General features: G+C 38.2%; 2 protein-coding genes across 2 annotated transcripts in view; one reads left to right on the top strand and one right to left on the bottom strand.

Annotated features, from left to right (window-relative positions):
- Positions 1 to 233: 233 nt before the first annotated feature.
- LOC127644418 (ATP-dependent RNA helicase DDX39A-like) lies at positions 234 to 14431 on the bottom strand. Its single transcript, XM_052127585.1, has 10 exons — positions 14359 to 14431; positions 12089 to 12301; positions 10580 to 10707; positions 9097 to 9373; positions 8642 to 8760; positions 4934 to 5065; positions 4723 to 4832; positions 2097 to 2241; positions 1652 to 1799; positions 234 to 511 (listed from the first exon to the last, which is right to left on the bottom strand). Exons 2-10 carry the CDS (start codon positions 12294 to 12296, stop codon positions 495 to 497), a joined length of 1284 nt encoding a protein of 427 aa, XP_051983545.1. The 5' UTR covers positions 12297 to 12301; positions 14359 to 14431; the 3' UTR covers positions 234 to 494.
- Positions 14432 to 16348: 1917 nt separating this feature from the next.
- The window catches only part of LOC127644272 (EVI5-like protein), a 75316-nt gene continuing 68134 nt past the window's right edge, over positions 16349 to 23530 (top strand). Inside the window, exon 1 of the mRNA XM_052127384.1 lies at positions 16349 to 16550. The gene's annotated coding sequence lies outside the window, so the exon portion shown is untranslated. The remainder of the gene's footprint in view (positions 16551 to 23530) is intronic.

Raw genomic sequence — 23530 nt, 5'->3', positions numbered from 1 at the left:
TAGCAAAGCTAGTAAAGACTGTTCATCAAATCATTTAGCTACCAAACAAATACATTATGAAGAAGCTTCTGTATGCAGTCATACTTAAAATATAATTTTTATTTTAACATGGCCCTGTTTGAAGGAGGTTGTTCAGTTCCAAGTTATTGTGACTTTCTTACTCCAATAAGGAGCAAGGATTGAGAACTGACCAATCAGCAAACACTTTATGCAGAGAGATCGAGCCAGAGAACTTTAGTATAAAACGTTTTTAATTCTCAAACCAACAATCAACCACAATTAATAGAGAATTAACAGAAGTAAATAAAAAACGGACTCCCCCACCAATCCCCTGGAATAAAATAAAGTTACACAAATGGAGAAGAGGGGTTTTTGGGCAAGAACATATGAAAATAAAACTGGGCGATTCGCTCTTCCGCTGTCACAGAAACCACACTGGGACAAAGGTATGGAGAGCTGGATAACAGCCACCATCACTCAAGCACAATCACAGCTCATCTGGACTGCTCAACTAGAGAAGAAAGACACAGACAGACCGTTAGCAAACAAACAGTGATGACATCAAAAAACGATTAGCAAAAACTAAATTTACTCTACAAGTTGTGGTATACAATAGAGTTGGGGGTACTAGAGTTCATTTTTTAATGGACTTGGACTTGTCACGATGTCGGATGCATTTTTACTTGGACTCGAGCCTTTTGGACTTGGGATATTTTGCAGAGACCGGCAGAGTCCATGTTATTTGTGATGCAATGTGGGAGAGAAAAAATAAAAGGTGACCATACGTCCTCTTTTCCCCAGACATACAGTTAGTACCATCATACATTGTGTATTTGATACTGTGCATCAGTTTGCACGCATACATGTCCATACGTGTGATTATTCTGGCTGAGAGCAGCAACGTGCACTCTTTCAAAGTATTTTTTTTTATAACTCTCTCGCCTGTGCTGTATGTGTGTACAGGAAACAGATCGGCATTCGTCAGACAGTCTCTGCCCCTCTCATCCAGAAATATCAATAGTGTAAGCACACTTTAAAAAGAACGTTCTCTGCAAATTATTAAATAGAATGCAAGTTTTATCAGACTCATGCTTACCAAGCTAAGTCATTTCTAACTGAAAATATTGATTATATAGAGACAAAATAAAATTGACTACATATCAGGGACATTTAAACTAATATAACAAAAGAAATAGACCATATTTGTAGCTCAACCTCTGTGTTACCTGTTAAGCTTGCACTTGAGTTTCAATGGCAAAAAAAGTCAGAAAATACAATGAACACAAGAGGAGAGAAGTCTCTAAACTAAACGGGCAAAAGTGAAAATGAAGTAGAAATAAAAACTTGAAATAATAATAAATGTTGTAATGACTAAAGCAGATTTCACTTTAGTCTTAAAAATATTTAAATATTGACGTTGAGTTTATAGATACAATTTTAATTCAGATTCTTTAAGTAATTGAGTTCGAATCTGAATTAATCTGTTAGAGTCAGACCTGACTAAGGTGGACTCGAACCAAACACTAGTATATAAAATAAAACAAATCTGATTTCGAAAAAGTACTGAGAATTATCCCAAATATACACAATAAGCGCAGGTATTCCGAAACAAGTAGATTTCAAATGAATCCCAAACATGAGATGATCTTACTGTATGTAGAGATGTCAATTTCCTCAGGCAACTCAGCTACGTTGACTTCAAAACGGTCCTGCACATCATTAAGGATCTTTGCATCGGTCTCATCTGATACAAAGGTAACGGCCAATCCTTTTGTGCCAAACCTACCAGCACGAGCAACCTGAGGGAGGACAAAATGATGGTTGAGTTTAACAATGCTAGGATGCCTGTGTTGCAACATTCTGGAAAGATCTTCTAGTTTTAAATTAGGGGTGCACGATTGTCAAAAAAAAAAACCATTTAAAATCTCACATTGCTGCTGTGAAATATTAAGGCTAACAAACAAAAAGGCATAAATGGATCATGTGGAACCAGTTGTGTGCAAAATGCAAAGAATTTAGGCCATTTTGATTATTGGTCATTAGAGTGGTTTAAATGTGAAATACAATGCTGTTGTGCAGCACACATGTATATGTACCCTGTGCAGATATGTGTCTGAATCCTCAGGCATGTCATAGTTGAAAACAATGTTAACACGCTCAATATCCATCCCACGACCAAATAGATTTGTCGCCACCAGAATCCTCCGTTGAAAATCTTTAAACTGTTGATACCGGGACAATCTGTGGTACAGAGAATGAGAGTGTGAGTGGAAATGAAATGAAATATTTTACATCTGTCTACTATACCAATTTAAATGTTTGCATTTCTTATCCCAGCAAATGCAACTCATGGGAAATGAGCCCACCATTGAGCACTCAAAATGTACAGTGGTAAGAAAAAGTATGTGAATCCCAAGCCATTTTTTCATAAATTGGTTATAAAATGTTCTCACCTTCATCAGTCATAACTTGAAGACAAACACAATATACTTTAGCTAACACCGCAAACAATTTTAATCTTTCATGTCTTTATTGAACATCCCATAAAACATACACAATGATGTGGAAGTAACTGAACCCTTGTATTTAACAACTGGTCGATCCTCCTTTGGCAGCAATAACCTCAACCAAGCTTTTCCTGTAGCTACAGATTAGACCAGCACAATGTTCAGAAAGAATTTTGGACCATTCTCCTTACAGAACCGCTTCAGCTCAGCCAAATTCTTAGGATGTTTGCTAAGAACGGCTCTCTTGAGGTCATTCCACAGCATCTCTATTGAGTTAAGGTATGGGCTCTTACTAGGTCACTCCAAAAGGTGTATTTTCTATTATTATTAAAGAAACAAAGAATGTGACAGTATTTACATGTCACAAATACAAAATAAAATAACCAAGGCAAACAAACATACCAACAGCCTAAAAGTCTATCTCCTGTATGCATATATATATTTGTGTGTGTGTTTGTATGCAAGTGTATCTGGGTGTTGGGGTGAAAGCAAACAAAAGAACATATAGAACAATAGTAAAAACAACAAATGACAATAATAATAAACTCAATTAAACTGGATTAGGGATGGGTGATAAAACGATATCAATATTTATCACGCAAAAAAAAAAAAAATGCAAATGTGATTCAATATAGTGATAAATATCGATATCGAATGATATGAAAAAGAATATTGTGATCATATTTTTTGCCATATCGCCCAGCCCTAAACTGGATTTTCTATTTTGAAGCCATTCTGAGGTGGATATATACTTTGATGTTTAGGGTCATTGTCCTGCTGCATTATCCAAATTCTACAGAGCTCAAGTTGGAGCACAGCCACCCTGACATTCCTGTAGGATATCTTGATAAACTTGGGAATTACTCTTCCCCTCGAAAACAGCAAGTGGTCCAGGCCCCTAAGCAGCATAACAGCCCCAAATCATGCTGCTCTCGCTATCGAACTACCATTTTTATGTTGGCATGCAGTACCCATTTTTCCATACTTCGTGCTGCATGTTCTTCCCAATCAATTTAACCTTAGTTCCATCAGCCCACAAAACATTTTTCCAGTAGTGTTGTGGAGTGTCAAGGTGGTCTTTGGCAAACTTTAAGTGTGTAGCAATGTTTTTGATGGAAAGTAGCTGCTTCATTTGTGGTGACCTGCCATGGACAAAGCCTGTTTAATGTTTTCCTTAAAGTGTACTCCTGAACGGAAATATTAACCAGTTCCAATGATTCTTTCAAGTCTTTAGCTGTCACTCATTTTACCTCATTGAGTGTTCTGCAGTGCGCCCTTGGAGTCATCTTGGCTGGATGGCCACTTCTAGGGAGAGTAGCCATAGTATTAAATCGAATCCATTTATAGACAATTTGTCCATCTGTAGAAAGATTAATATCCAAGCTGTTTGAGATAACTTTGTAACCTTGGTTGCTTTTGAATAAAAGCTGGAAATTCTTGATCGAAGGTCTTCGGAGATCTCTCTTTTTGCGAGGCATGATCCATGTCAGCAGATGCTTCTTGTGAATAGCAAACTCAATGTTTGAGTGATGTTTATATAAGTCAAAGTATCTCTAACCCACAATTTCTCTTTATTAATTGGATGCCAGGTTTGCCAACTGACTAATTCGATTTTGTTCGTCATTAGCCTAGGGGTTAATATACTTTTTCCAACTTGCACTGAATATTTAAATGTATTCAATAAGAATACAAAAATGTGTGTTAAAACTGATTGTGTGTGTTCATTATTGTAACTTAGATGAAGATAAAACCAGATTTACACTGTGAATAGGAGACTCTTCAACCACTACCAGTGTCCACCTGGATGATCCAACAGCAGCCACTGTGCGCTATAACACTCAACAGCTATTAGAGGAGAGGACTAGAGTAGAGTGATAGATATAGCCAATATATAGATGGGGATTTTCAGACACCATGGGGGAACTTACCCCTACTCTTTTTATGAGAAGTGCCCTGGGATGTGTAATGACCAGAGTCAGGACCTCGGTTTAACGTCTCATCGGAAGGACGTGCCTTTTTACAACACACAGGGTGAGCACTCCCTGCTGGCCTCCCTAATACCACTTGCAGCATCAACCTTAGTTTTCCCCAGGAGGTCTCCCATCCAGGTACTGACCAGGCTCAATCCTGCTTAGTTTCAGTGGGCAACCAGTTTAGAGCTGCAGAGTAATATGGCTGCTGGCAATTTCAACAGTTATCAGAAAGCCCGTCTCACCTCTCTTCCTGAGCCATGCCTCTGTGGATTGCAATGGCTGGGAAATTCTGTTCAACCAGCAGCTGAGAGAGAGCCACACAGCGTGGAACAGACTTCACAAATATCACCACCTATAACTCACAGAAACGGAGTAGACAAGGGCTAGAACACAAGATAAAAAGGCTGTTGAATGTACCTAGAAGACAAAATAAATTGCTGAAATGAAAGTCACCTGGTTGAACTCAAGAACGTCAAGTAGGTCAAAGAGTTTGCGGTTCTTCTCACTGTCCTTCAGTTTGACATAGTATTGCTGAAGACCATGCAGGGTGAGCTTCGTCTCGTCATCAACGAACACTTCCATAGGCTGAGAAAAAGGAAAACCATTACAATAAAGAACACAGCTTAAAATAATTTAAATGCTGTATGATTTGAGTTCACATGAAATGTGTATACACATTTTGAGTGATGTGAATGTGTTGACACCAAGTTCTATTGAAAACAGAAACATGCGCGCACGCACGCACGCACACACAGCCCCGTTTTAAAGAGCACTATGGCTCAAGCGAAGTGCTATGCAATGTGTCATACTTGCAAACTCAGTGGGCATGAAGTTTTGATATTTTCATGCATGCGCCAAGTCTAGGTACAAGTGGGTTGGCGGAACCTAGCTTGCAAAGCACTAAAGGGCTGGGTTGAGTGCAATATAATTCTGGGGTTCTTCTCTGTCAGCACCATCAGCGTCCTTATATATTCCATTTCATGTCAGGCAATGTTGATATACAGTGAGGAAAATAAGTATTTGAACACCCTGCTATTTTGCAAGTTCTCCCACTTGGAAATCATGGAGGGGTCTGAAATTGTCATCGTAGGTGCATGTCCACTGTGAGAGACATAATCTAAAAAAAAAAAATCCAGAAATCACAATGTATGATTTTTTTAACTATTTATTTGTATGATACAGCTGCAAATAAGTATTTGAACACCTGTCTATCAGCTAGAATTCTGACCCTCAAAGACCTGTTAGTCTGCCTTTAAAAGGTCCACCTCCACTCCATTTATTATCCTAAATTAGATGCACCTATTTGAGGTCGTTAGCTGCATAAAGACACCTGTCCACCCCATACAATCAGTAAGAATCCAACTACTAACATGGCCAAGACCAAAGAGCTGTCCAAAGACACTAGAGACAAAACTGTACACCTCCACAAGGCTGGAAAGGGCTACGGGGAAATTGCCAAGCAGCTTGGTGAAAAAAGGTCCACTGTTGGAGCAATCATTAGAAAATGGAAGAAGCTAAACATGACTGTCAATCTCCCTCGGACTGGGGCTCCATGCAAGATCTCACCTCGTGGGGTCTCAATGATCCTAAGAAAGGTGAGAAATCAGCCCAGAACTACACGGGAGGAGCTGGTCAATGACCTGAAAAGAGCTGGGACCACCGTTTCCATGGTTACTGTTGGTAATACACTAAGGCGTCATGGTTTGAAATCATGCATGGCACGGAAGGTTCCCCTGCTTAAACCAGCACATGTCAAGGCCCGTCTTAAGTTTGCCAATGACCATTTGGATGATCCAGAGGAGTCATGGGAGAAAGTCATGTGGTCAGATGAGACCAAAATAGAAATTTTTGGTCATAATTCCACTAACCGTGTTTGGAGGAAGAAGAATGATGAGTACATCCCAAGAACACCATCCCTACTGTGAAGCATGGGGGTGGTAGCATCATGCTTTGGGGGTGTTTTTCTGCACATGGGACAGGGCGACTGCACTGTATTAAGGAGAGGATGACCGGGGCCATGTATTGCGAGATTTTGGGGAACAACCTCCTTCCCTCATTTAGAGCATTGAAGATGGGTCGAGGCTGGGTCTTCCAACATGACAATGACCCGAAGCACACAGCCAGGATAACCAAGGAGTGGCTCTGTAAGAAGCATATCAAGGTTCTGGCGTGGCCTAGCCAGTCTCCAGACCTAAACCCAGTAGAGAATCTTTGGAGGGAGCTCAAACTCTGTGTTTCTCAGCGACAGCCCAGAAACCTGACTGATCTAGAGAAGATCTGTGTGGAGGAGTGGGCCAAAATCCCTCCTGCAGTGTGTGCAAACCTGGTGAAAAACTACAGGAAACGTTTGACCTCTGTAATTGCAAACAAAGGCTACTGTACCAAATATTAACATTGATTTTCTCAGGTGTTCAAATACTTATTTGCAGCTGTATCATACAAATAAATAGTTAAAAAATCATACATTGTGATTTCTGGATTTTTTTTTTTAGATTATGTCTCTCACAGTGGACATGCACCTACGATGACAATTTCAGACCCCTCCATGATTTCGAAGTGGGAGAACTTGCAAAATAGCAGGGTGTTCAAATACTTATTTTCCTCACTGTAAATGAAGACAGCCCATTCATAAGAATGTGGTTTTGTAAATGGACTGTATGAAATGCATCCCTTGCTCCGTCCGTATGTGTTGTATGATCTCAGCCTTTCTGGGACTGTTGGCTCTCGTCCTGCTCTGTCCCAATTACCAAAATTGTGGTCTGGATATTTAAAGTGCATGCGGCACCAAGTGCACGCTCAAGACTGTCCCATGACTAAAACATACAAACGCTCAGTGTACTTAACTCACACTAAATCCACACTAGCCCGAACACCACTTTTGAGAGGTCTTTCAGGCTAAGTGTATCCCAGAGTTAACACATTCAGGAGCCCACACAATGCCTACCAAAGCAATCAGTGTATTTTTACAAAGATGACATCAAGGAACAAATATATTTAAATGCAAATGATCCATCATAATATATTAAAAGGAAAGTAAATTTCCTCTGGTCTGATGAATCAAGTTGAACTTTTTGGTCATAATGACCATCGTTATATTTGAAGAAAAAAAAAAAAAAAAAAAAGTGAGGCTTGCAAGCTGAAGAACGCCATCCCAACCATGAAGCATGGGGGTGGCGGCATCATTTTGTGGGGGTGGTTTGCTGCAGGAGGGACAAACTTTACAAAACAATTTAGATGGCATCATTATAAAGGAAAATAATCTGGATATATTGGAAGCAACATCTCAAGACATCAGCTCTGTCGCAAATGGGTCTTCCAAATGGACAATGACCCCCAAAGTTGTGGCAAAATGGCTTAAGGACAAGTCAAGGTATTGGAGTGGCCATCACAAAGCCCTGACCTCAATGCAATAGAAGTTTTGTGGGCAGAACCGGAAAGTATGCGCGAGCAACGAGGCCATCAAACCTAAATCAGATACACCAGTTCTGTCTGGAGGAATGGGCCAAAATTCCAGCAACTTATTGTGAAGCTTGTGGAAGGCTACCCAAAACACTGCTTGCACACGGTGGCCGAACACCGAAAAAGATGTAAGACAAGTGGATAAATAGGCAAGTCCAAAACCGCAAGTGTGGATATTAGGACTGGGCCTGTCCTTCTCTCCCATTGTCTTGTAACGTATATTTGTTATACGTTTCTCCGTTTAATGCTTTTAATTTCTGTAAAACATCTCTGAGCTTAGAAAGAGGTTATACAAAATAAACTTTATTATTACTACTGACACACAAATCATGACTAATATTAAGTGATCGTTAGCTCTTTGATAATCATCTGCTTGTGGAATCCCCAAACAGCAAATTCAGGAACTGATTTTAGACTTAGCGCCACGAGATAAGACGTGGTTTTCAAATGTCTTATTGCAATTACTTATTTCCCAGGAAAATTGCAAATTACGCTTTATACCACTTCATTAACATGCAATACATGCAGTTTGTTCACATACACCCACAGTTTGTGTGTGCAGGTGGTAGTGTTTGCACTCTTGTATTTTGTACTGGCACAAAAATTGAATAACACGTAGTGCAGTGTCGTTACGCTTGATGTGGTCACGAAAATAGAGCCCACAATGTTTTATAAATGACAAAGAACAGCAGGGGTACTCACATCTTGCATGAACTTGCGACAGACTGGTCTGATCTCTTTGCTCAGAGTGGCGCTGAACATCATGCACTGCTTCTCATGAGGAGTCAGTCTGAAGATATCCTGGACATCCCGCCTCATATCTAATACACACATACACAGTTAAGACTTCTAGCATACATTCAATATTTTATTTGCTATGTTCATGTATTTCAACAGGTTTGCACTGAATAATTAAAATAATCACCTACATCAATAACAAGGCATGTGTAGGGCTTGTATGAAAGATAAATTAGTAAGAATGTCAAAAGTACTGGTACTTTGGTAAAAGTCAATACTAAGCTTGAAAAATGTTGCGATACCACTCTTTCTACAGTATCAGTAGATGATCACTTTTTCTCTTTTCTTATTTCTCCTGTTGAGCAACATGGCAGACACCTCCAAACAATAACGCAACCTGTAAACCAAATGAAACCCACCCAGCTGCTCCAGCATCTTGTCACACTCATCCAAAACAAAGTGTTTGACGTTTTTGAGGTTGAGGGTTTTGTTGCGAATGAGGGCAAGGATCCTCCCTGGTGTTCCCACCACGATGTGAGGGCAGTTCTTCTTCAATACTTCCTCGTCCTTCTTTATGGATAAGCCACCGAAGAAGACAGCGCACTTAACATTGGACATGTACTTGGAGAAGCGCTCGTACTCTTTACTGATCTGGAAAGCCAGTTCACGTGTGTGGCACATAACTAATACAGAGACCTGTTGAGAAGAGAATGACATTTTTGTTGATTTTTCCCATCACTAACAACAGCAAGGGCAAAAACTAGTAATATCTGCATTCAGGGTAACAGTCAGCAACAGGATCAGAAAAAGCTGCATAGACCTACATAAAGATGAATCAGCCAACAGATGAAAATGAAAACCCTTAAAAATAATATTCCAGATTCAAAACAAGCTAAGCTCGATTGAAAGCATTTGTGGCATAATGTCAAGTACCACAAAAACAAATTGACTAGGCTCCTTTTCTTTAAAAGCAAGGGAGTGAATGGGGGCACTTTTTGAAGGTTTAAAAAAGGCAGAAATGTGAATCTTATAATTTTATGAAACCACATGCATACGTTTTTCTGTTAAAATGCATTATTTGAGCTGTAATTTTTTTTTTTTATAATTATAGTTAGCTGTTTTTACAGTTGTTTTAGGGTCTGTGTCATGGCATCAGTTGTAAAATTGGAAATAACTTTACACAGTCAATTTATCACAATACAATTGTTAACACACATCGTTTACATCTTGTAGATATATTTTTGAACTGCAAATATTTTAATGTTTACAAATTGGCCCCACTCTCTTCCATTGCAAGTGCCTCAACCCAGAATTTTTTGGGACAAGTCCAAATTAATTATTGTGGTAATCAACATTATGCTACAAATGCTGTCAATTGTGCTTAACTTGTATTGAACCCATACTATTCCTTTAAAACTTCACATGTATGCATCTTTTTTCCATGGAATCAATCAAGCAATAACCAATTTGAAGCAACAATATTTACCCAGCTGCTCAGAGGTAGAAACAAATATTTAAATAATATATATTTTTTTTTCATATCACATAATCTAGCAAAGCACTTACTACTCACAAATTTCCTTTACAAAACCAAATATATAACTGAAGTAGATCTAAACACTGTTTTACTATACCTTTTTTCATTTAAAAACAACAGCAACGTTTCAATCTGAATGATCTCCGTCAGACATGACGTTGCTGTTGTTTTTACATTAATAAAATGGAATAGCAAAACAGTGTGCGGATCTACTTCAGTTTTATTAAATCCTTGTTACCTTCATCCGGCACCTGCATTTTCCCCCTTTCACAAAACTTAATATAAACCACTGGTTTAAGAGTGTTCCAAATGACAAAACAATAGGAGTGAGTATGAAAGTGTAATGTTTAGATTGCTACACGCACCTGCCCATCTACTGGCTCAATCTGTTGGAGAGTGGCAAGCACAAATACTGCAGTTTTTCCCATACCAGACTTTGCCTGGCACAGGATGTCCATGCCAAGGATGGCTTGTGGAATGCATTCATGTTGGACTGAGGAAATATACATACACAATCATGAAATCAAGACCAAAAACATGTTCACAAAATTATTTTTTTTGCCAAGTATAAGGTCTGATTTTAAAGCAGATTCGAGAAACACCATGATATTGGCTTGTGGTATAGATAGGGCTGGGTATCGAGTTCGATACATTTTAGGCACCGACCAAATTGCCTCTAAACTATCGAGTATCAAAAAAAATTCTTGTCGTTCGGTACCAACGATACCTAAGGGCATGCAAGATGTGCCCAAATCTAAAAGTGCCGGTGATTGGCGTGTTAGGAATCAAGGAAAAACACTAGTTTACGCCGGTTATGCCCAGAGACACGGCTCACAAGCGAGGCTGTAGTGTGTATAGGGTAAGTAGTGTGCGTCCCAACCTCCATAGATGTAAAAGCTGTGTAAAAGATTAAAACTGTGGCTACATTTCACCAGCCTCGATGCCAACAGCGCGAAATGCTATATTTGCAACAAGATAATTGCTGCCAAGACCGGCAACATTTCAAATCTGATGTAGCACTTGACAGTGCACGGAATAAACTTAAGAGCAGAAAGTTGCTCTGTCTTCGACTGCAAGAAGACCAAGCCGGTGCCACAGAGTTTCCTTCAACATGCCCACCACACGAGTTCTCGTCCAAAACTACAGATGAATGCAGCGGCACTATGACTGGGACTCCGACAGGTAAGGTTAACTTTTAGCAAACAAACAAAATCGGCTAACTTGTAGTGGTACATGATTGTGTACTTAATTGTAAATTAACATTTCTGTGCATGATGACAGTCCTATAAACTGGGACCTACGTAACTTTGGATGTATGGCTATAGATAGCACGATAAATCGATGCTAAAAATGCTCTATGGTCAACAGTAACTGACCAAGTTTAACTCACATTAAACTAGTTATCTTGTTAAACTGTACTTATCCTTAGGGTTGGCTGAATTAACAGTTTAGCTTTCTTGTTTTTTTTCCCCCCCCTTCACATTAATGTTACAGACTCTGCCCCTGCCGACCCTGGTATGAGGAGAAGGCTCAGAAGATGAGTATTTGAGTCTTAAAAAAAAAATAAATAAAACCAATGATTTTTTGAGGTAATGTTTGGAATCTTGTTAAAAATTAAAATTGTATCGGAAAAAGTCTTGTTTAGGAACCGGTATCGAAGTCAAGATTTCGGTATCAAATTTTTTTAACGATACCCAGCACTAGGTATATATTTGTTACCAACTAAACAAATAGTCTAGGTCAATCATACCTTTTAAATCAAAGCCATTATAAAGAAATATATATGTGATTCATATATAATTGATTAACTGAATATTTTAAATGCAACACATGGCAGCATATTCTCTAAACCATTACACCTAATAAACTCTCACCCTCAGAAGGATGTTCGAAGCCACAGTCAACAATGGCACGGAGCAGCTCTGGTTTCAGCAGGAAATCACGGAAGCCGGAGCTGTGAATGGAGACGTAGGAGCCTTTAACCTCCTTCTTGCTGGCTGGAACGGCACTGTCTGTGACCGTCTGTGGTTCCTCGTCCTCCTCGTAGTCCAACAGTTCATTGTCAACATCGTTTTCGGCCATTATTACTTTTGGTGTAACAAGTGAGGGAAAACAATGTCAAGAGAAGCAAAGATATAATTTCACTGTCTGCCAACTACCTAGATGTAAATGGGTTGTTGACAAATTAAGGTTGTCCAAAAAAAATAAATCTACTATTAAAACACATGTATCAAGTTTTTAGCATTTCTCTGTCGATTTCAAACATTTTTGAAAAACGTCTGTAGCATTTTCTACCAAATGGTTTATTGACTTGAAAATGGCAAGTGCTATAACTTTCAAGCAAAAGGCATTAATATGCTTGCACCTTAAAGGGATAGTTCACCTAAAAATGAAAATTATCTAATCATTTATTCACTCTAATACCATCCCAGATGTGTATGACTTCCTTTCCTCTGCAGAACATAAATTAAGATTTTTAGAAGAACACCTCAGCTCTGTAGATCCATACAATGCAAGTGAATGGTGGCCAGAACTTTGAAGGTCCAAAAAGCACAAAGGCAGAATAAAATGAATCCATAAAACTCCAGTGGTTAAGTCCACATCATCAGAATCAATATTACAAATCAATAATACAGATCAATATTTAATTGACTTTTTACTATAAATCTCCACTTTAGCATTCTTTTATTTTTGGCTATTCACATTCTTCAAGCATATCGCCACCTACTGAGCAGTTAGGAGAATTAAGAGTAAAAGAGAACTTAAATATTGATCGCACCTATCATATCACTTCAGAAGATTTGAATTTAACCACTGGATTCATATGGATTACTTTTATGCTGCTTTTTGGACCTTCAAAGTTCTGACCACCATTCACATGCATTGTATAGCCTACAGAGCTGAAATATTAATCTAAAAATATTAGTGCTCAGCATATAAGAATTTTTTTTTTTTATACACATCTGGGATGGCATGAGGATGAGCAGATGAGGGAATAAACATTTTTAGGTTAACTATACCTTTAAATACACACAAGTGTGTACAATGTATTCACTAACTTTCCAATTTAATCATAACATTTATTTCGAGATTTCAAACTACTCATGCCAACATCTTTTCAAAATGTTCAGCTTTTAAGTGACTTTAATTGTATTATTATTTTTAAAATGTGGACGGTTACACACCTTTTAGATGTTTTTTGTTTTTTTTACTGCAAGCCCCACAAATAATTGTAGAATGACTATGTATAGAGAAAGACACATTCATCATAGTACATGTGCATTCAATTAATTGTTTTGAATGAATTGGATTTCTTAATAATTTAAGATAATGACACAAAAAATGCGTCACGCCATTGGCATAGACGTATTACTTGGTTTAATTACATAGACCAAAAGCATTAATATTTGCTACCATAATAGGAGAATATGAGATATATTGGTATGCCTAGAATAAGAAAAAAAAAATAACGAAGCATATATAAACGAAACGAAAACGCTGTCTAGCTAAATGCTGACCAGCTAGACGGTTTACACAGTATTGATACTCAGCCAAAAACAAGTGGGGACAATCTAGCATTATCCACCCCCTTTACATTACATTTAATTATTACCTTACACGCTCTTTTAAATATTATTCTCCATTCAGCAATTCGAAATAATTGTAGGACGAAAACCTGAATGGATGAAAGGTGTAACACATACATATAGCTAATAACAGCTGTTATGCACATGTCATTTTAAATGTGCCCCGATTCAGCTGCTCGCAACCCGCTCAGCATGCCCAGACAAAAGAGCCGCCATTCACACTTTCCCATCTAAATCGCCATTCTGACCCAACGGAGCCGAACACTGATCATACATTCATTGTATTAACATTATGCATAAATCACACGATATGTACAAAGCCATTCAATATAGTGATATTTATTCATAAATCGGTTTCGTTTTCCTGTTTGGCTTTGACCCGTGCACGGCTAAAGAAACGCGAGGTCTCCACCACTGTCTTATTTCTGCGGTTTTATTTCTAGAATGGCTTCTGAGAAACCATGTTAAACGGGGGAAACGAACGGCAAGGTGGACCACTAATTATCATAGGTTACAACGAAATATGAACATTCAAACGTGAATAAAACTTAATTTACCTTAAGATGTTGGTACTGAACGTTGGAACTCACGAATCGTGTAGTTAGGCCTTAAGTTAATAACACTTCCCGGAAATGACAATGTAGCGCTCCCATTGGCTGTATTCTAAGTCAATCGTGGTTGAGGCGTAGAAAATAAGTGTGATTGGGTGGCGGTTCCACTGAACTAAATAGATCAGTGGGCGGGTCGCTTAAATTCCCACTCCAGCGGAGTTCACTCACCTCCACACGAGGTCACTACATACTGATTTTTGGCCTCCAAACATAATGTTTTTAGGAAGGCTATTTACAGCTCAAATCTCACTGCCATGTTCATTGTATTTAACCTGAAAAAATTATGAAATGGTTTCGTTTATTAGATATTAGACGTACAAACATTTAGTATGAAGAACATACATTATGCAAAAACAACAACAACTGACAGAAGAAATACCACAACAATAAGATTAATGTTGCTTCTTCAGAAGAAAAAAAATATTAAAAGGATAGTTCATCCCTTCATGACATACCAGATGTGTATGACTTTCTTTCTTCAGCGGGACACAAATGAAGATTTTTAGAAGAATATCTAGGTCCATAATTAGTTAATGTTAGTTAAAGCAAGTTAATGGTGTTCAGGTCTTTGAAGCAAAAGCACATAAAGTCAGCATAACAGTATTCCATACAACTCCACTGGCTAAATCCATATCTTCAGAAGCAATATGATGGCGTTAGTGAGAAACAGATCAATATGTAATAGCACTTTTCCACTGCACGTTACGGTTCGACTCACCTCAACTCTACTCGCTTTACTTTTCTGAGCTTGCATTTCCACTGCAGTTTAGTGCCACCATTGTGGGTGGGATTATAGGCTGATCGTCATAGTTGCTCAGCCTCTACTGCGTGACATCAAATTTAAACACGACACAAACTGACCAAAACAATAACACAACTGTTAGCTGTTAGCTACTAGCTCATTGTGCTGGATAAAGCAGTTGTTGCGTGGTGATTTTACACAAGTGTAACAGTTAAATTGACCTGGTTGTTTTAGAAGCAAGCTTTCCAGTAGCTGGTCAACAAAATAAAGTGAAGCTTTCAAGCAGAGTATAGAGTTAACATAACAAAACGTACAATCCTCCATCGTGGATCAGTCTAGGGCACTCTCCCTCCCATTGCTCGCCGGTTTAGATAGCGTCCATTTGGTCGAACCACTTCTACTTTTTATTGATGCTTCTGTAGTCACTTTTAAGTTATTTTAACTTTTCCCCACATTGTTGGTAGGTCCGTTGGTAGCCATGTGCAGCCAACAGCTGATACACTTTCTGAGAGCCCCATAAGTAATGATAAATCTCCACTTTCACTTTCACATTCTTCTTCTTATCTTTTTGGCAATTCTCATTCTTTTTTCTTATCGTCACCTATTGGGCAGGGAGGATATTTTGTATAATAATAGTAAAAAGGGACTTTAATATTGATCTGGGCACCATTCACTTGCATTGTATGGACCTACAGAGCTAAGATATTCCTTTAAAAATCTTTGTTTGTATTCAGCTGAAGAAAAAAATTCATACACATATGGGATGGCACGAGGGTGTGTAAATGATGAGAGAATTTTAATTTTTGGGTGAACTATCCCTTTAACAGTCCCAATTAAACGTTGCAACATTACCTGCCCGCAACCCTCTGTGGTTGAGGTTAAGAAATATAGGGGATTGGTGAAAGTAGCTGTCATACATTTTGATTCCTCTGATTTGTCCTCCTATTGGCTGTCCACCTGTCAATCAAATGTGATCTGCTGAGGTTATACTATGCATTAAGCTTCATTTTGAACTCCGGAGGGCGGACGGCAGCTAGGGATTAATTTTGTATCGAGTATTTATCGTAATAAAATAGCTTGTGGTTGTTTATATCGATGTTTTAATTGAATTACGATCAGCTTGGTGGGCGGGACCTTAGCGCTGCTGTGTATTGTAGGCGTCGACCGCATCTCTCCTTGAGGAAGCTCGTCCTGACGTCTCATATTTTCCTCTAAATGAGCATCCACATCCAAACATCAATATCATGCGTATTCAGTCCCCGGCTTATCATAGTGGCTCAACGGGTTCATACAAGAAAGGATTCTCGGTGTCTGCCGCTTTTGTGATCGATGATATTTACTATGGCAATATCACCGAATGCGCCGGAGCGGCTTCAGCAATGAGACTGAAATTCAGGTGGGCAATGCTCATTCATCTATGCATTTTCCATCACTGCCGTTTCGTGGCGGCTGGTTTAGTATAGGCTATGCATTCTTCGAGTTGTATACATCAGCCATTTTAAAATTAAAATCGGGAGGATATTGGGGAGAGAGAGAGAGAGAGAGAGAGAGAGAGAGAGAGAGAGAGAGAGAGAGAGAGAGAGAGAGAGAGAGACTAGCACAAAGCGGGGAAATTCCAGCGCATCGTTCTTATGCTTCCATCTGCCTGAACCAGCAACGATCAGCCTGACTGCCCCAGTGCCAATTGCAAAACAAAAAACAATTGCACACCCTATTTGGCACGGAAACAAGTACGCCTGATGCATTTGTGATTGTGACCTGATTTAATGAACATAGACAACAAAATACAAAGAGCGTTTAAATGAGGCCTCTTTAAAATAAACTAAGAATTGTATAATTGCTTTATGCCTTGAATGTCATTACGTTGCACAATCAAAACAATCATATCACCACATTTCCACTCGAAATTCAACTATAATGTGTAACTAATCCATTGCACACCTATAGAGTGAATTGGCACCCCCCTGCAGTGACATCAGGTGCATTTGCTTGAGTCCACAGAACAATCTTTATGATAGTATAGCAGTCTGCATCACACACACAATGTCCACACGTTGAACCAATACCGAAGGGAAGGCTTGTTGGGTGCCTGATCTAGCCCCTTTTGTCTTATAGCTTTTAAGACATGAATGGTTTGTTATGGCTTCATATTCAGCAACATCTTGACACAAATTGTATTCATTGCTTTTTGTCATTTGTCAACTGCACAGTAAGCACATCTGCATTTGGTTGCTATGAAATGGGCCTATATTTTGTAGATCATGGGAAAAAATATAGATATACTGTTGTATTGCTTGAGTCACAGTTTAAAATGTTATTTATTTGGCTCTTGTCTTCTCTAATTGTTAAGAGCATTCTGATGACATTATTTGGTAGGGAGGAGAGTTTGCTTTTTTGAGTCAGTATTTAAAGAATAGATTGGTTCTTTTCTGCTACCATCTTATTAAAAAGGTGTGGGGGTGCGATGTTGTTTTATTGTTGTTGTTGGGTTTTTTTTTTCTTGAAAGAAGAGATCACATGAGTGGAGATCCATTGTGATAATTCTGTAAGAAAAGAAAAGAGTATGATGACATTGCAAACTAATTGTATACCTAGTGGTAATAGGGGCTTTGGTCCAGTATCGAGAATGTCGGGCCATCTTACCAGTGCTGCATTGTCATTACAGTTTACATTCGATAATCTTGAACGTGTTTTTAGGCCTTGCAAACTTAAACAATTGGGTTTTGTTTAGCCACAAATTGAATATTATTATTGCAAATTGTGCTGATTTGAATATCTCACCAAGCTAAAGTTATCAAGCTGGCTAGGTTTTTGTTAAAATTGCAAGAATGACTTGTGATATTCTTAGACGCATCAGTAAGAAAAAGTGTTTTTAAGAACGTATAGCTGTCATGGAGTTACATTATACTGTAAATGTCCAGCTATTATTGCTAATTTAAAAGAAAAGAAAAAATTTAATGTGAAAAATACAGGTATTTTACATTTACATTTATGCATTTGGCAGACGCTTTTATCCAAAGCGACTTACAGTGCAATTATTACAGGGACAATCCCCCCGGAGCAACCTGGAGTTAAGGGGTTAGAACCTGTGACCTTCTGATTACCAGCCCTGTGCTTTAGCCACTACGCCACCACCACTCCATTTTACTGGCATATATAAAAACATGTTGCTAAAAATGAAGTATGTGTGTGTGGCCAGGACAAGTACAAATATATCTTAACTTCTATCTTCTATCTTAACCAAGCCAGAAAAAAAAAAAAAACAAGAAGAAAAATGTTGTTGAGCCTTGGGTAAAATTGAGCCATTCCTCAATCTCTTGACATTAAGTGTGGTTATGCTGTAATTAAATCTAAAGGCATGTATGATATTATTTTAGATATTAGCATTGCCCCAGTCACTATCAGTTTGAGCAAATTTTGTAAAATTCATCACCATTTTCGTATTTTGGTGACGTAGGCACGATGAAGTAAGATGGACCTCATTATCTCAGTTCCCTGGCTTGAAGCTTGTAGTGTTGTTTCTTACTGAGACTGAGAAGTGCACAACACTACAAAATTAGCAAAGCAAACAAAAGCAACGGAAATAAGCCACAACACAACAAAATAAAGCCCCAACACATCAGAAACAGGCCACAACTAGGGATGTGGTCGAATAATCATCTAGTCGTCCAACCACTGACTTTTGGGGTTGACTACTAACATTCATATTTTTAGTGGTGGTGGTTTTAACGGGAGACACAATTTTCAAATTATTTGAGTGAGACAACTTCTTAGTTTTTTTTGCATGATTATATCTTGCTGTATAATAGTCAGTAATAATAGTCAGCACAGTAAAACCCTCTGCAAGAAGTTTTATCAATTAATGCTTTATGTTTAGTCTTTTTATGTGCTGTTGTTCCAGAAAAGCATAATACATTTCAAGACGATCGCTGTCAGATGTTAAATCCTCTGTTGTGACTAATGTTCCCGTATTTGTGTGGTGCTTTGGAGAGATTAAAGTCTTATGCTGATTCTGTCTGACACTGCTTAAATAAATAGTTACAGTTGGAAAGGTTTAAGTGCTCGATGTCGTGAACTAGTATATTATGGCTGCACAATTAATCGAAATAAAATCGAAATCACGAAATGACTTTGTGCGATTATTAAATCGCAGAAGGCTGCGATTTAATTAAATAAATAAATAGTCTGCTCACATAAAAGTTTTTTTGTGCTGTTCTGTCCAGTCTATATTAAGTTAGAGCATTATTACAGTGTTTTCAGAGCAGTTTTGTTCTCCACAACTCCATCTCATGCTTGGAGTAACAGAAGTGCTCAGAGTTCGGTTCCGTTTGCTTATGTGCGCTAAGATCTTTATTTACACTAAACCGGCATGTCCTGCGTGAAACGGTTTTTATTATCATCTGCGGTAGTAATATCTCATTCTCCACCAGGCAAAGGTATCATAATAATAACTTGGAATACAAAATGGGGTATAATTCAAACAACTTTATTAAATGATTGCTTAGCAAACAGCATTAACATTTGCACATGTAGAGTCCTGAAACATGCACTCTTGGCTCTTCCTCCTTCCTTTGTATACGGATGTAGGAAGGGATCAAGGCATGTCCGAATCCAATGATTGTCACATCCTGTATACTGAGATACCTTCATCTGATCGGTTTTTGAAGGCAGCATATATGTAACCTTTGCTGCCTATGAAATCCCACAATCCTGTGCTCCTGAATCCATGGTGGTTGAGCTGAACAAAAAAAATAAAAATGTTGCCGAACAGGCAGCTGATGACCAATTTGTGTATAAATGTAGGTTTTTATTAAATTTTTTCAAATTTTTGATTCCATTTCTAGTGAGAAAGTAGTATTGTAGTTATGAAATATACTCTGGGTTTTTGCCAAAACTCTCTTGATTTTGTTCTAGATTAGTAGACCATTGTGGTTCACAATGGTAACTTTAGTGGACACTAGATGGTGATAATCAGTTGCTGGTGTCCTAGTAACGATGTGATGTTATGCTGCCTCGGTAGCCTGTCCGAAACCAGTTTCTGGAGGTACCTTTATATGCACCTGACCTATATGGCAGTGAGGCAACAAGACAGCTAACTTTGGTTTTGGATGCAGTCCATGGGTGCAATGCCTTGAAGGGCACTGCGGGAAGGGGACGCCACAAGAAGGGGTGTTTCAAATGAAAGTGTGCAACTCAAGCCCTCCACGAATGGCCCTTCCATAAGGCCATTAGCGAAGGGTACACGCGATGATCACTTGGAGGAAGTAATTTTACCGTTTATGATCACGTGAATGCTCGGGTAGGCACTATAGCCCTTTTATAACAGATACTTCTCTTCCGCAGTTTACATTTGTCCTCATACATAAGATAGTAGACAGCCATAAGCAGAAAGATACTCCAAAAACAGGGCAAATTCTTTCCTTTAGGCTAGTCTAAACCCTGTGGTTTATTATTTATTTATTATTAAGACCTGTCGTGCAACAAATAACTTTCGGTGGGAAATGTTCATTCATGTATTTTATATACATTTATGTATATATATATATAGATATATCTATATCTATATATATATTATGTATATTATTAAAACAGCAATAGTAAGCAATTTTAAATAATATACAAAAGGTAATGTTTGGAAAAAAACTATTACAAAAGGTATATTTATTTGCAACAAATTAACAGCAATAAATAAGAAATTCCTGTTGTTAGAACAGCTCCGCTGTGTTGTCATGGTAAAGTTTCAGGCGAAGATAAAGTGGAAGTGATGCATGTCTTTCATTACTCCCTTCATCAAGGGTGTTCCAAACGGCCATACATGAGATGTGAGTGCCCTGCTCCCTCCAGAGTTCCCACTTCCAGGGCTCAGCCCTTCTGTGGGAGTAGGACATAGGGATGCTCACTTCCTTTGGAATTCATCCCATGTCTCACAAAAGAGCATGTTGCCCTTATTATACTCCCAGTGGCAACAAGTGAAAGCGGTACTACATTTACATTTATGCATTTGGTAGACGCTTTTATCCAAAGTGACTTACAGTGCACTTATTACAGGGACAATCCCCCCCAGAGCATCCTGGAGTTAAGTGCCTTGCTCAAGGACACAATGGTGGTGGCTGTGGGGATCGAACCAGCAACCTTCTGATTAACAGTATAGTGCTTTAGCCCACTACGCCACCACTCCATGTAATAATGTACAGGTACTAATATTTAGATACTATAATATAATGCATTGTTAAATGAAATAATAAAATAATTAATAAAAATAATTAAATTAAATGTTGACAAACTAAACAAAACTTTCACTTTAAGTTTAATTACAGCAATGGGTTATCAGTTCAACTTCAGTTTGGCATAAAGCCTAATTTTTTAGGACTATCTTATATACAGTAGAGAATAGTTTGTATATGCTACTTGTTTTTAAGGCAAGAGTAGAGTAAAATGGAATATTGTGTGTTTATTTAATTATTCAACCAACCGTAAAAACAGTATTTTTGACTGCAAAACTAGGCAACAACTTGACAGAAAATAAAATTCAGTTAGCAGTGACATTGAGCAGAAAGCTTACAAATAACCAGTTTTGACAGAGCTGCTGATAAAAAGTTAAATGATCAGCATCGGACGATTAGATGAAAAAAATTCTGGAGATGTGTATCGGATGTTAAAATCCTGATTGGAGCATCCCTAATATTCCAGCTGACTGGGTTTCAAAAACTAATGAAGATGAATATTGGGCTGAGACCCTATAAAATGAAAAAAAAAAAAAAAAGCTGGTATATGGTGGATGGTTACAATTTTAATATGAAGAATACAGTGTTGTTTTCTTTGTTTCACTCTTTATATATTTGTTTGTGGGTGAATTGAAAAAAAAAAGTCTCAATTTGGTTCTTTGTGTGAAAACCTCTGTCTATCGTAATCTCTATTTTTTTTCAATATTTTTCTAAATAATCACAATATGACTTAGTCCAAATTGTGCATTCCTAATGTATAGGCATAATTATATAGCAGTTTTGCACATTTGAATATGCAGGGAGGATCACCCTGAGACTCCCAAGCTCTCTGTTTACATTGAAGCTCATCGTTCTGCGTTCAGGATGTGCGTACACGGTTTTTATTCTAGCCTTTCTTACTTTGACAGTTTTGTTCAATAAGATGTTATAGTTATTTAGCCTTTTCATTTGTGGCAGGGATTGTCATTAGCTACGTACTGTAAATTTGCAACATTTTAAAAAGTATAAAATATTTGATAAAATTACCTCAAAATCAAACTTTAGACATTACACGCAATGATATCATGGATCAGGAATGTTTTGCAGTGTATAGTGACAAACTGGTGTTTAGGAAAGTGCTGTGGTAGTTTTTCCTTTTGGTGTTTTGGGAGAAGGTCAAATCAAAAGCATATTTAGAGCCATTAGTACCCTACATTTTACTTCCATAATTGTAAAAGTTTTTCTGAGTGAAACAGGATATTCAATAAGAAAAAATGTAAGATAGGAATGGTAAATGGTCTGCACTTATATAGCACCTTTTTAACCTTAAACGGTATTCAAAGCGCTTTACACTGTGACTCATTCACCCATTCACACACACACTCATACACCATGCAAGGTGCTAACCTGCCATTGGGAGCAACTTGGGGTTCAATGTCTTGCCCACTTCAGCATGTGGAGTCGTGTGGGCTGGGATTTGAACCACCAACCCTGCGATTAGTGGCCAACCCGCTCTACCAACTGAGCCACAGTACAGAAAATGCTAGTCCAATAAACAGTGAACTCAGTGATTCCTCAGGGGGCCTTGAGTTTGAAATTACATCAATATAATTATTTGAAAAACATAATCTGAAAGAATAACATTACAGAACGGCAAGAAACAGTAGTGGTAGATTGGTCAACTAAACTCTGAATGGTAAAATGATATGGCTGCTTGCCGTTGTGTTTTCATCAGGATAAACAAGCCATTGCAGTACACATGTTCCGAAGAGTAGCAGTGAAAGACATCATGTCCTCTGAAACCTCCACCTTTAGTTTGTTTTCTGTATTCTGTTTTCAACCCTCTTTTGTCCTCTCTCTCTCTCACTTTCTGTATTTGTATTTAAGACTTCTGGCACTGTCACAGTGTTTATAGCTGCTGGCTAACTGCTCCATGTCATCGTTTTCAAACAGCACACCAATGTGAAGGCAGGGCTAACCATGAATGTGTGCAGAAAGATTATGACTTCCTTTCAGAGCAGCTGTTGCCCCTTCGCTAAAACAATCATGTTTTTGGGTTTCGGCTCAGCTGCTGATTTTTGTTGGGTTTTACTTTAGTCAGGCTAATTTATTTCACTGCAGCTGCTCTTAGTGACAAAGCAGATGTTTATTGTTTATTAGCCTAATTTTATTT

Source organism: Xyrauchen texanus, chromosome 5 (assembly GCF_025860055.1).
Source record: "Xyrauchen texanus isolate HMW12.3.18 chromosome 5, RBS_HiC_50CHRs, whole genome shotgun sequence".
NCBI classification, from domain to species: Eukaryota; Metazoa; Chordata; class Actinopteri; order Cypriniformes; family Catostomidae; genus Xyrauchen; species Xyrauchen texanus.
This window is presented reverse-complemented; position numbering and strand designations above follow the sequence as displayed.